General features: G+C 47.7%; 2 protein-coding genes across 2 annotated transcripts in view; both read right to left on the minus strand.

The window, feature by feature from the left end:
• The window catches only part of LOC308693715 (E3 ubiquitin-protein ligase TRIM39-like), a gene marked incomplete at both ends in the record, with an annotated part of 764,022 nt that extends 751,817 nt beyond the window's left edge, over window positions 1–12,205 (minus strand). The window contains 2 exons of the mRNA XM_081370812.1: window positions 11,872–11,958; window positions 12,133–12,205. Of these exons, the coding sequence (XP_081226938.1) occupies window positions 11,872–11,958; window positions 12,133–12,205 (160 nt within the window). The remainder of the gene's footprint in view (window positions 1–11,871; window positions 11,959–12,132) is intronic.
• On the minus strand, window positions 810–11,653 carry LOC308693213 (E3 ubiquitin-protein ligase TRIM39-like; the record flags this gene model as incomplete). Its single annotated transcript, XM_081370006.1, has 6 exons — window positions 810–1,366; window positions 1,562–1,588; window positions 1,897–2,104; window positions 2,181–2,414; window positions 2,754–2,849; window positions 11,405–11,653. 6 exons carry the CDS (start codon window positions 11,651–11,653, stop codon window positions 810–812), a joined length of 1,371 nt encoding a protein of 456 aa, XP_081226132.1.
• Window positions 12,206–13,754: the final 1,549 nt, after the last annotated feature.

The following is a 13,754-nucleotide window of genomic DNA, read 5'->3' on the forward strand; positions in this document are numbered from 1 at the left end:
CTCCGGGGGGTTAATAAAGGCCTTCTGAAGTGAAGCGATACGTTCGTGTAAGAAAAATATCCATATTTAAAACTTAAAACAACGCCTTAATGATGCTTTCAGTCCAAATCCGATTTTTGTGCATATCTGAATGAAATCCGATCAGATTTAGCAAGTGTGAACGACACAAAAAAAAACACACACACACACACAAAAAAAAAACAAAAAAAAAAAACAACATGAAATGCAATTTTTACAAATCCGCTTTGAGCTACATTTATATGTGGTTTGAAATCCTATTCAAATCGCATGGAAATCCACTTCATTCTGACCATTCTGATCGGATTTTTCGTGGTTTATGTTACTTTCTCACACCACGTAGCCTAGAAATCATAAACATCAGTTGTTTTAGGAAACATACTGAAAGTCGCTGCAGAGACAAGGTTGTGTCGTTGCAAAGTGCTGGACGAGCAGAAAATGACAATATATAAAGGAGACATGTTTTGAAAACAGCGAAGACGACAGCATGGAATAAAGCCACGCATAGGCTACCAGCCTCCTACGTTTCTGCCGCTGCCACAGAAGATGTATTGTCATGTTGTAACACATTGTTATGTTGTAAATAAGACAACATCTGTATTGCAAACCCATCCATGCTGCAGTTGCTGTTTTCGGCGTATAGCTAGCCTACACCTATCAACGCAACGTCGTAGAAACCAATTCAGAAATCACGGAAAATGAGCGGCATGGGAGACAATAATTTTAGATCAAATTCCAATTGGATACACAAATAATCGGATTTGTACTGACAGTGTGAACATAGCCCTATTTTATATTTGGGATGTAAATTCATTCACTGATCTGATGATCAGCGGTGCTACATTTCTGCCTTCTCTTTTAATATTAGGGCTAAAGTATGGAAAGAGTTTCTCAGAGAAAGACTGACCAGTAAAAGAATAAATTTGAGATCTGGACTCCACATCATAAAAGGAAACCAGACCCTCCTCATAATCCACATACACACCCACTACCTGAGGCTTCACTCTCAGAGACAGAGAGACAGGAGTAGACTCTAATGCAAGATACTGGTTCTCATTACTTAGGACTACAATCCAGTATCCATTCTCAGGAGCTACTGTGAACATTCCCTTCCTGTTAATGGATTCTCTGACCACTCCTAAATCCCAATCCGTCTTTCCCTTGACCTGCACCTCAAAATAAAATCTCCCTGAGCTGAATCCTTCTTTTGCCAGGACACAGGGACAATAATCAAACCTCTTTGGGTTGTGTGGGAGTTCAAGCTTAATGTCTCTATATTCCACTTGTTTTCTGTCATCCGACAGGAAGAGATGCGGATGAGCTGTATCAGGATCCAGAGTCACATCCACTGAAAGAGAGATCAGATTTGTATCACAACTTACAACATTTTTTTTGTGTTTTATATAAAAATATTATACAGACTTTGTCATATGAATTTCAACAAACAGTAAATATAAACAGAACATAAGCACATGTGTTTTACACTTTAAAATGATTCCTTTTATTTATTTTGAACAATATAATTTGTCATTGACCCTTGTACCTGCATATTGCTGCTTTGTCTTCTGAACTGTGGAGACAAACAACAGTAAAAGATTACAGTATGAGGCATTTTATATATGGTAGACTTGTATGTTTAGGATAATGTTGTGTAAAACACCATACATATTAACTTACTAATAACTGAAAAACTCAAAGATAAACTATATGTCACATAATAAAGCCTATACTGTAGAATGTTATTAAAAGATTCTCTGAAACTAGGCCACTTTAGGGTACATTGCATTGCATATAAATTAATTATTTACATAACATATTTAACATAATTTCTGTAAAAAGAAAATATAGCATTATGTAAAGGTATTGATATTCCCGTACCAGTGTTTTTGAGTTTCTCATCTATTCCACTACCAGTTTTGCTGAGTTTCTCATCTATTCCACTACTAGTTTTGCTGAGTTTCTCTTTTAGAGTATCCTCCAGCTGAATCAAAGCTTTCCTCAGATCCGTCCCACTCTCATGAGTGTCACTGATGCTGATCTCAGTCCAGCTGCTGGTGTGTGCAGGTCTGCTCATCGACGGGTAAATCTACAGCAGGAGAGAGCAGAAATCTCTCAGCATGGGGAGTGTTGTGCTGTGAGCAGACAGAAGGATCTACACTGACCTGTAGGAGGTGCAGGTGATCCTCAGTGTGTGAGAGACGCTCCAGCTCAGTGTCTCTCCTCTTTAGCTCAGTGATCTCCTGCTCCAGCTCTTTAATAAACTCTTCAGTCTGCTTCTCTGCTGCTCTCTGCTTCTGCTCCATCATCTCCAGCAGCTCACACTGACATCTCTCAATGGAGCGGATCAGATCGGTGAAGAGCTCAATACTCTCTGCTTTCTCTTTCTCTGACGTCTCCTGATAAATCAATAACCAAACACTATTTGTTATATTCTATATTTTCACAAAATAGCTCACCAAAAATGGCAATTAAGTCATCATGTACTATAAGTAGTCAGATGACTGGAACATTATTTCAAGTTTTCCAAGGACATGCATGAGTGAGAAGAAACATACCAAAACTTTTAATGGGATTTGAAAAATTTAACTTGATTTAATTATGTTCCTCACAAAAAGCTATCGTATGACTTAAGACTTGAAAAAAGTGCATATGGATCACTTTCATCAAAAAAAAATTTTTTTTTGGAGGTTTACAGCCCCATTTTCAGATATTTTTGTTGTTTGGAAAAGACTCACATTTCTGAGTTCTTCTAAGTGTTTGAGGTCTTGAATCCTCTTCATTCTATCCTGGATCATTTGCTTCACGCGTGTCTGTATCTTCATCAGCTGAGGCTAGACAGAACAGAACAAACAGACAATGAACACCATCTAACTCAAATGTATTGTTAAATACTAGATTTACAACCTGGTCATGTATACAATATATGTGTATAAAATTCACTGCAGTTTACAGCAGAAATGAACGCTATTGTGCAAACTCATTCCTTTCGTTTAATGATTACACAAAGACAAGCAATAAAGCCATAGCTACTGCTACACACGCTGAGACACAACAAAACTATCATGACCTCAAATTACCTTGACCATAGTGCATGATTTGTAAGCTGACACATCTTAACATTTGCAAAACATAACATACAACACTAGTTATGTCGAGTAATCGAGTTTAGTCCTGTAAAACAGTTTACTCAGCATGAGCTCTAAGTGTGCTAGAAGCAGCTGTACATGTCTTTTGTTGTTGTTTATTCAATCTCACACGTGCTTTAGCTCGATAGAGCATTAACTTAAAAAATGTATTGTCTATCGACATTCAACTGACATTTTTTTCGACGGTCTATGCAATACACGTCCCTTATCTCAGAGAACCGAGGTTATGTTAGTAACCGAGTCGTTCCCTTTTAAACGGTCACTTCGTGTTCAAGCAGAACGACATGTTCTATGGCCCCAGCCTGGGACACTTGGACAAGGGCCTCGAGAGCCGTAGCCTAGGGCTAATGGGGCAATCGTGCCCTGATGAGAGTTAAGAGATTAGTCAGAACCTCTAAGAGTAGTGGGCCAGGCTAGTTCAGAGCCCAGCTCCAACTATACAGAGAGGATATGTGCCTGTAGCGCAAGGACTTCCAGGTTATAAAATCTTGCGAAGGTGGACGGCGAGCCAGCTGCCGCACATCACCAATAGACACCCCACTGGAGCGAGGAAGGCTCTCAGGAGTTATCTACGAAGTCCGAAGATCGTCACTGAAGGAGATTCAATCCTAATCATATGCCGAAATGAGCTGCTTTTATAAGCCCCTTTTGGTGGCTCTGCGCTCGGATCGGCGGGCTGTGCACCGATTGGCTCGCGCAGTTACGCAGCTCCGCTATAGAGCTGGTAAGTCCCGCCCCTTCCGCAAAACCCCGCTGGACCTCAAAGTTGAAAAACCGTCAATGCAAGTGAATGGGAGAAAATAATTATTTTCTGGTCCCGTTTGAATTGTGCCATGAATGTGAACATATGTTGTCTGTGAATTTTTTATATAACTTTTCGTGTAAAGAATGATACAATTTAGCGGGTAGAAGTTTGATACGGTTAGACTTTGTGTGAGAGCACTTTGTGGACTACAACTCTCGACGCGTTTGAAACGTCAACACCACTAGCACACGGACTAGCTCACGGATCCAGCTAAAAATGGCTGTGTCTTTGATGCACTTCACCGCCTTCTTTCAGGGAGAGGACAAAATCGTTGAGGTTGGCGAAAACCACGGGTAAGTCAACTTTATGGGCTGACGTCACATAGGCGACATGTAACGTTAGTCTTTCTCGTTATGTCTTTTCCACAACTGCTAGCCGAAGAATCATACCATATACTGTCAAACTCGTAACATGAAAAGTTATATAAAAAAATCACAGACAACATATGTTCACATTCATGGCACAATTCAAACGGGACCAGAAAATAATTATTTTCTCCCATTCACTTGCATTGACGGTTTTTCAACTTTGAGGTCCAGCGGGGTTTTGCGGAAGGGGCGGGACTTACCAGCTCTATAGGTTCGTGCAGTTCCCACTGACCAGCCAATAAGCGTGCGTGTATCACTGCACTGTTATGGCTGTGCAGTAGCACTGTAGTAGCCTTTTATAAAAGGCTTCAGTAATCGGAGAAAAGGGAGTTTTGAGCAGATGTCTACTTCTAGCAGATGTAAGTGACCGTTCGAACGGGAACGCCACAATCACGTTCTGTTTAGGAGAAAATTGAACTCGCTTTTAGCGCCACCCATTGGACGTTGCACTGCAAAACGTTTCGGTTACTCACGTAACCTCTGTTCTCTCTAGAAGAGGGAACGAGTATTGCGTAGTTGCTTACGCTACGGGAAAGCCTTTCTTTCTCGAGATACTGAAGCCAAAAATTATCCTTAATTTTTATAATCTTGTCAACGCAGTGCGGCAGCCTGCAGACCTAGGGCAAGCTAACTAGCGTGCCCATTGGTTGCCCTGCGGCAACTGCAGCAGCCTACCGCTGAGCCCTTGGCGTGACGTCACGACCAATGAGCGCGCTTGGCGCGCTTAATGCGTCACAGCCCGCGAAAAGGGGTGTGGCTTAGCGTATATAAACAGGGCTCGGAGGCTGCTTCTCTGGTTTCTGTCGCATGAAGCGAAATGAGCTCGTGGCGCGAGCACGGCGGGCTACGCAATACTCGTTCCCTCTTCTAGAGAGAACAGAGGTTACGTGAGTAACCGAAACGTTCTCTTACGAGAGGTTCTCTCGTATTGCGTAGTTGCTTACGCTACGGGAACGCCCTTGTCAACGCCGTGCGCGCCCAGCATCCACTGAATGAGTCCCAGGGAGAGCCCGGGGAACGTGATAGCGGAGAGCCGGGCAGCCCGAAGAGGGCTAGCGCCGTACATAAGCACACACTAGGGGGTTAGGAGCGGCACGGCCGGTCCTAACTGACAATTCCCTGCATAGTGCAGCTCAACCAGTAGAGCTAAATCACACAACGTAGCCCGCGCACAGATAGTGGGCTGGCATACGCGAGACTTAGACTGATAAGACTTTCGCCTGCAAGGCGGGAACATCCAGGTTGTAAAACCTAACAAACGTGGAGGGGGAGGCCCAGCCTGCCGCTGCACAAATGTCATGAATGGGAATCCCGCTGGACCATGCCCACGACGAGGCCATGCCTCTAGTGGAATGAGCTCGAACGCCCAATGGGCACTGCAGGTCTTTAGACGCATAAGCAGCAGCAATAGCGTCCACTATCCATCTGGACAGGCTGTGTTTCGAGGCGGCGAGACCCTTGGTGCGCCCACCAAACGAAACAAAGAGCTGATCCGAGCGCCTGAAAGCGGCGGACCGTGAAATGTAGTTTCTCAACGCCCTGACCGGGCAGAGGAGATTACTATCGGCCTCGCTGCCGTGCGTCGGCAGGGCTGAGAGGGAAATGACCTGTGCTCTGAAGGGAGTGCCCAAAATTTTTGGAACGTACCCATGCCTCGGTCTGAGAATGACTTTGGAGTCATTAGGGCCGAACTCGAGGCACGCGGCGTTAACAGATAACGCGTGAAGGTCTCCCACTCGTTTGACTGACGACAGAGCTATCAGAAAAACGGTTTTGAGCGTGAGGTATTTCATATCCACAGTTTCCAAGGGTTCGAAGGGATGCGCTCTCAGGGCCTCCAAGACCAGAGAGAGATCCCACATAGGAACCGAGGGGGGTCGCGGGGGGTTCATCCTCCTGGCTCCCCTAAGGAAGCGGATGACGAGCTCGTTCCTTCCTAATGCGCGGCCCTGCTCAGAAACCGAGAGCGCTGAAATGGCCGCAACATAGACTTTGAGCGTGGAGGGGGACCTGCCCGCGTCCAGTAGCTCTTGAAGGAAACACAGTACTCGCGATACCCCACATGTCTGTGGATCGAGCCCCTTAGCAGTGCACCATGTGTTAAACACTGACCATTTCGACATGTAGAGCCGCCTCGTAGAGGGGGCTCTAGATTGTATGATCGTGTTCATGACCCCGTCTGGCAGATTAGCGTGTAATCGTTGAGGCTCCACGCATGCAGAGACCAGCGCTCTGGATGGGGATGCCATATCGATCCGCGTGCTTGAGAGAGAAGGTCTCTCCTCACCGGTATCGGCCAGGGGGCTGAGTCTGCCAGCTGTATTAGATCCGGGAACCAAGCTTGGTTCTCCCAGCATGGGGCTATGAGGAGCACTGAGTGGCGCGCTTCCCTGATTCTCTCGATGACCTGAGGCAGCAGAGAGACCGGGGGAAAAGCGTACAACGGGCCGCTGGGCCAGATCTGGGCCAGCGCGTCCTCGTTCTTCGAGAAGAACTCTGGGCAGTGAGCGTTGTCTTTTGACGCAAAAAGGTCGACTTTCGCTTTGCCGAACCGTCGCCACAGTGACTGGACTGTTTGGGGGTGTAGAGACCACTCCCCAGGGGGAACGTTGTCCCTGGACAGTCTGTCGGGGCCCTCGTTCAGGTGGCCAGGCACATGCGCGGCTCTCAGCGAGCGCAGAGAGTGCTGAGCCCACACGAGGAGGCGTTCCGCCAGGGTGCAGAGCATCTTTGATCTGACACCGCCCTGGTGATTCACGTAGGCCACTACCGATGTATTGTCCGTGCGGACTAGAACATGGTGACCGTGGAGGAATGGGAGGAAGTGTTTGAGCGCTTTCTCGACCGCGAGCATCTCTAGACAGTTTATGTGTAGGAGATTCTCCTGGTCTGACCAGCGGCCATAGACCGGTCTGCCTTCGAAGAGCGCTCCCCAACCTAGGTTGGAAGCGTCTGTCGAGACAACTTTCCGGTGTGAAATAACTCCCATAGTCACTCCTGTGTGATACCATTCGGCTGCCAGCCAGGGCTGCAGGGCTGAAATGCATCCCTGATTCACTCTGACTCGCAAGCCGCCGGCCGCCCAGGCTCGGTGGGGCACGCGCATTTTCAGCCAGCGTTGGAGCGGGCGCATGCGCAGTAAACCCAGCTGGAGCACTGCTGCAGCTGAGGCCATATGCCCCAGGATACGCTGGAATGTCCTCAGCGGAACCCGGCTGCCTATTTGGAGGGATGCGGCGAGGAGGCGGATGCGGCGCGCGCGCTGCTCCGACAGTCTGGCCGTCATAGCCACCGAGTCCAGTTCTATTCCAAGAAAGGAAATTGACTGACGGGGTGATAGCGAGCTCTTGGTCCAGTTGACCGAGAGACCCAGCTCCTCCAGATGGCTGAGAAGCGCTGTTCTGTGAGACACAAGTTCCGTCTCTGACTGCGCTAGAATAAGCCAATCGTCCAGATAATTCAGTATTCGCATTCCCTGTTTCCTCAGGGGAGCGAGGGCCGTGTCCATGCATTTCGTAAATGTACGGGGTGCCAAAGACAGGCCGAACGGCAGGACTGTGTACTGATATACTCGACCCTCGAAGGCGAATCTCAAGAATGGCCTGTGACGGGGAGTTATCTGGATCTGAAAGTATGCGTCTTTTAGATCGAGAGAGATAAACCAGTCTCCTGGGCGAATCTGCGCGAGGATTTTTCTGGTTGTGATCATTTTGAACGGCCGTCTCATGAGGGCTTTGTTCAGATGTCTCAGATCTAAAATAGGTCTGAACGCTCCGTCCTTCTTGGGCACGAGGAAGTAGCGGCTGTAAAAGCCCGACTCGCTCAAAGAAGGATGAACCTGTTCTATAGCCCCTTTGCGCAGCAGCTTCGCTATTTCTGCTTGAAGCAAGTGCGCAGCTTCTGAACTCACTCTCGTCTCCGTCTGTGCTGTATAGCGCGGAGGGCGACGAGCGAATTGAAGCGAATAGCCGTGTTTTATAGTTTTCAGCACCCATTCTGACGCGCCCTGAATCGCTTCCCATGCTTCCGCATGCATAGCTAGGGGTCGAATGGTCTCTGGGCTCAGATCGCCGCGCTGCGCGGGATGGGGAGCCTGTATCAGAGAGAAAGGCGCGGCGCGCGCGCCGCTGATGCTCGAACACGGGGGCTGGTAAACAGTATTGGCCGACTGTACAGCGTTCAGTAGCTCGGTCCCATCGGATGGAGCGTGATTTGCTGGCAAACATCCCAGGCGCGAGAGAGGCGTGGGGATTATAATGTCTACAAGTGAGTGCGCGTGCTCGTGAGCGGGCGCAGGGTTTACACTTATGACACGGCCAGTGTTTGGGAGCTTTAGAGGGTCCGTGACCCAAGGTAACTGGCTGGCAGAGCGAGCAGCGGGTAGGTGTGAGCACAAGGTTGTGGGCACATTTCCTACATTTAATACTCGAGCGGCTTGCGACCGCTTCATGAGAGAGCGCTCTGTACGCGTTACCATGGGGACCCTGTTTGTGTGAAGCAGTGAGCACATGGGAGTGGGCACATTTTCTACACTTATAACACCCTCGGCTTGAGCCGCTGTTGCCCGGGGTAACCGAGTGGCAGAGCGAGTTACAGGTAGATGTGAGCACAGAGTTGTGGGCACATTTACTACACTTATTACTCGAGCGGCGTGTGACCGCTTTATGAGAGAGCGCTCTGAACGCGTTACCATGGGGACCGTGTTTGTGTGAAGCAGTGAGCACGTGGGAGTGGGCACATTTTCTACACTTACAACACCTTCGGCCGGAGCCGGAAAGCCCGAATTTACACTCTTTCTGAGATTTATTTGGGCCGCCGTAAAAACGGCGTTTGTGTGCAGGCGAGCGAGTGGTATTACTGGCTCGTTGGCTGCGGTGTAAGCTGCTGCAGTAGCCTGCACTGAGGGGACTGACAGAGCTGGGCGTTTTGATGGCGGTCCGGCCGCAGCGGGACTCAGCCATCTCTTCCTCCCTGCGGGTGCTAGGAGGACTTCGCGGGCTCAGACTTCAGCGTTATCTTGGGACGCGGACCCCGGGGGGGCGGCGGTCTGTGACGGCTGGTCGAGCGCAACCTAGGGCGGCCGCCCTGGCGTCGCTGCGAAGTGGTTGGTGGCCGAGACGAGCGCTGTGTGGAGCTGCGCGCAGGAGGCTGAGCTTGAGAGCGGCCTGCGGCTGGGCTCGAGCGGCGAGGCAGGAAGAGATTCATAGCCTGCGACGCCTTCTGCACTTCAGAGAAGCGGTCCACAATCCCGCTGACCGCAGGGCCGAAGAGGCCGGTGGGCGAGAGCGGGGCGTTGAGGAAAACAGCGCGTTCTGACTCACTCATATCCGCCAGCGTCAACCATAAGTGTCTGTCGATGACGGTGAGCGCGGCCATAGATCTGCCGATGGCTTGTGCAGCGGTCTTGGTAGCACGGAGCGAAAGGTCCGTCGCGCTGCGCAGATCTGTTAAGGCTGTATGATCCGAGCCCTTCTCGTCCAATTCGCGGAGGAGGTCGGCTTGCAGGATCTGAAGAACAGCCATCGAGTGCAGGGCAGAAGCAGCTTGGCCGGAGGCGGCGAATGCGCGGCCGGCGAGAGCTGATGTGGTCCTGCAGGCTTTAGACGGCAGGGCAGACTTTGAGCGCCATCTAGCAGACGGCGGGCAAAGGTGCGTTGCCACCGCTTCCTCAACGGAAGGGATGCCGGTATAGCCTTTCTCGGCGGCCCCGTCCACCTGGGAGAGAGCCGAGGAGACAGGCGAGCGGAGTCTAGCGGAGAAGGGCGCGTTCCACGACTTCGATAGCTCCTGGTGGAGCTCAGGCAGGAAGGGTGCTGACCTAGAGGCTGGCGCTTGGCGGCGGCTAGGCAGAAAACACCCGTCGAGTCGGTTAGGCGCGGGCTCCTTGGGTGGGGACCAGTCCAATCCCAGTCGGTCGACCGCTTTGGTGAGGAGGCGGATAAGCTCCGCGTCGACACTGGAGCGGGACCTGCCAGACTCAGGAGTCGAGGAGGCGGAGCGGTGAGAGCCCGACCACTCCTCGCTGTCCGAAGCAAGCAGAGAGCAGCTGTCAGCGGCGTCATCTGCTTCATCCCCTGAGGCGACGGCAGTGCGGGCAGTAGCCGGCCGCTGCGCGTCGGTGAAGGGCGGGGGAGAAGGAGAAAGCGAGGCTCGCGGGAGGGGCTCCGGCGAGCGCTCAGCTATAACCACCGGCTCGGGAGGCCTTTGAGAGCGGCGTTTCTTCTTACGCGGCCCTGAAGAGGCAGCCGGGGAAGGTGGAGGATCGTCAAACATGGCGAGTCGAGCCCGCAGGGTCGACATCGGCAAGTCCTCACACTGTTCGCAGCCGCCCGAGGAGAGGGCGCGGGCTGCGTGGTCGAAGCCCAGGCAGAGAGCGCAAACCACGTGGCGGTCTCCATCGCTGAGCGGGGCTCTGCACGAGCCACAGGATGAGCGAGGCATTTGCAACAACGCCTCGCGCTCTTTTAGATGCAAAAGTGTGTCGCGGGGCGAACACACAAACACATACAACACAGAGCAGTAAAGGATATGATCGCCGGATAGCGAAGCAGGCAGGGAAAGCTGAAGGCGGCGAAGGCGGCCGGCGTCCTCAGGCTGAGATCCTCGGCGTGCTGGTCGCTTGTTTCGACGGCGGCTTCCTCAGAGAGCAGCGATGCGAAGAGCTTCGCTGAAAAGACAGAAATCAGAGAAGCAGCCTCCGAGCCCTGTTTATATACGCTAAGCCACACCCCTTTTCGCGGGCTGTGACGCATTAAGCGCGCCAAGCGCGCTCATTGGTCGTGACGTCACGCCAAGGGCTCAGCGGTAGGCTGCTGCAGTTGCCGCAGGGCAGCCAATGGGCACGCTAGTTAGCTTGCCCTAGGTCTGCAGGCTGCCGCACTGCGTTGACAAGATTATAAAAATTAAGGATAATTTTTGGCTTCAGTATCTCGAGAAAGAAAGGCTTTCCCGTAGCGTAAGCAACTACGCAATACGAGAGAACCTCTCGTAAGAGAACTGACGCGTCACCTGCAAGATGCAAAGACGTGATTTTATTTTCCAAAATCATATGGTAACTTTGTTGTTACCTTCCTCTCTCTACTCTCCTCCTCTATAGAAACAGTGTTGTGAGTCTTGTGGTCTGTCATGGTGCATTGGAAACACACACATGTCTGATCATCTCTACAGAACAGCTCCAGAGGTTTATCATGTTTCTGACAGATATAGACTTCAAGATTCTCCACAGGATCAATCAGTTTGTGTTTCTTTAGCTTTGGGACTCTCTGATGAGGCTCCAGGTGAGTTTGACAGTAAGAGATCTGACACACCACGCACATCTTCAGAGCTTTCTTCTTTATATCATCACAGATGTCACAGAGAACCTCAGATTTACTCTGGCCAGACTTTTCCTTAATGAGCAGCACAACCTCTCTGAGTGCCGTGTTGATCTTGAGGTCGGGTCTTTTACTGAAACCTTCTTTACATAATGGACAGTTGTAAGTCTGAGTGTTTTCCCAGCACTGGTTCAGGCAGCTCTTACAGAAGTTGTGTCCACATGGAGTGCTGACTGGATCAGTGAACACATCCAGACATATCGAGCACTTGAGCTCCTGTGCTAGAGGACCACTGGAGGATGTCAGAGCTGAAGATGGGAAAATACCATTTATCATATAGAACTGATTTATAAATTTCCAAAGTAAATCAACAATCAGCAATTATTTTATGTAAGAAGAATAAAGCCTTGATCATTGTCATCTGATGTGCTTTTATAACACTTTTATTGTTCTTTCTTTCATTCTTTCCTTAGTTTACTGACATAATGGAGGTGCATCCAGACTCCCTCTCCTGGTCTCAGTTGGTTTTGGTGAAGATGATGAAGATTCTGCCATCAATCTTTCCTCCTTTAACTGTAAACACAATACACATCTCATTTCACAGCATGAAATGACGATTTCATGTTAAACTGGTTTGATTCATCTGTTAGCTGTTAAACATGTTCAGGTACAAAGTACACACGAGTACAAAGTACACATATGTTACCACAATAAAGGACTAGTTTTCAGAGTGTTGGCTGAAATTGATCTCAAACCTGGAATCATTTTACTGATGAACTGTTCATACAAAAGTTTTAAGATTATTGCAAACTGGGGGGGGGAAATCAAGTAACAAAACCACAAAATGAATATCAGATCATTGAAAAATATTACGCAAAGAATATCTTTTCATTCAAAACAGTTGTAACTAAGACCACATGGAAAGTAAAGTTTTACCTTCAGCTTTCAGTTTGTCTGCAGTTCATTTACTTTCTGTTTCTGACGTGTGATACAATTTCAGCTCACATCAAACTTTGATTCATAATCCATCAAATGACATTCTCTTAATAAAATGTTTATATCATTTCAGTGAAGCAAACCCAAAAATACTGAACATTTGACTAACACTTAAACCTGCTTTTACCCAACTTTACTCCAGTTAAATATGGCAAATAGAGATGGACAATAACTTGTTCAGTAAAATATCTTTAATATTTCCATCACTTACCTGTGTGTGAGTTTTCAGCGGTGCATACATATTCGGACGGGATTAAATGTACAATGGTAGATGGAGTAATGTAATTTTACCACAGGACGTCTGTAATATTAATGTCCAATATGCACAGGATATCTCAGTAAAACTAGTGAGAGGTGTAACTCGATCTGCGCATTACCCATATATGGCAAGCCATTTTAACTTTTATTAATTTCCAGGATATGAATCCTTGATATCAACAATTCAGTTTTCACAAGTTAAAATTATAGTTATTGATATCAGGAATTAGATTTCTACTAGTAACAATGGCAATTTTTGATTTCAGAAATTACATTTCCACTAGTAACAATGCTAATTCTTGATATCCACAATTCAATTTTCTCTAGTTAAAATTATAATTCTTGGTTATCAACAATTGAATTTCACCTAGTAAAAACTATAATTCTTGATATCTGTAATTGTAATTGTTTTTTCACTAGTGAAATGTCACCATAGGCTGCCATTCAAAATCAATTGTTGATATCAAGAATTGATTTCTTACTAGTTGAAATTCCAATTTCACATATCAAAAATACAATTCTTACTAGTAAACACCTTTATTTTTGATATCAAGAACACAATTGTCACTAGTTGAAATATCTGTTTTTGATATCAACAATTGAATTGTTAGTAATATGTTTACTATGTTCATTTTTTAGATCAATAATTCCATTTTCACTAGTGACACTGTTAATTTCTGATATCATGAAGTGATTGTTACTATAAGAAAGCCATTTTAGATATCTGAAATTATACTGATATCAGAAATACATTTTCAGATATCAAAAATGTACATTTTTACTAGTAGCAATTTAATTGGTGATATCTAGAATAGACTTTTTTACTAGTAACCACGTAACTCATGATATC

Source organism: Scardinius erythrophthalmus, assembly GCF_964197995.2.
Source record: "Scardinius erythrophthalmus genome assembly, chromosome: 7".
In the NCBI taxonomy this organism is placed as follows: domain Eukaryota; kingdom Metazoa; phylum Chordata; class Actinopteri; order Cypriniformes; family Leuciscidae; genus Scardinius; species Scardinius erythrophthalmus.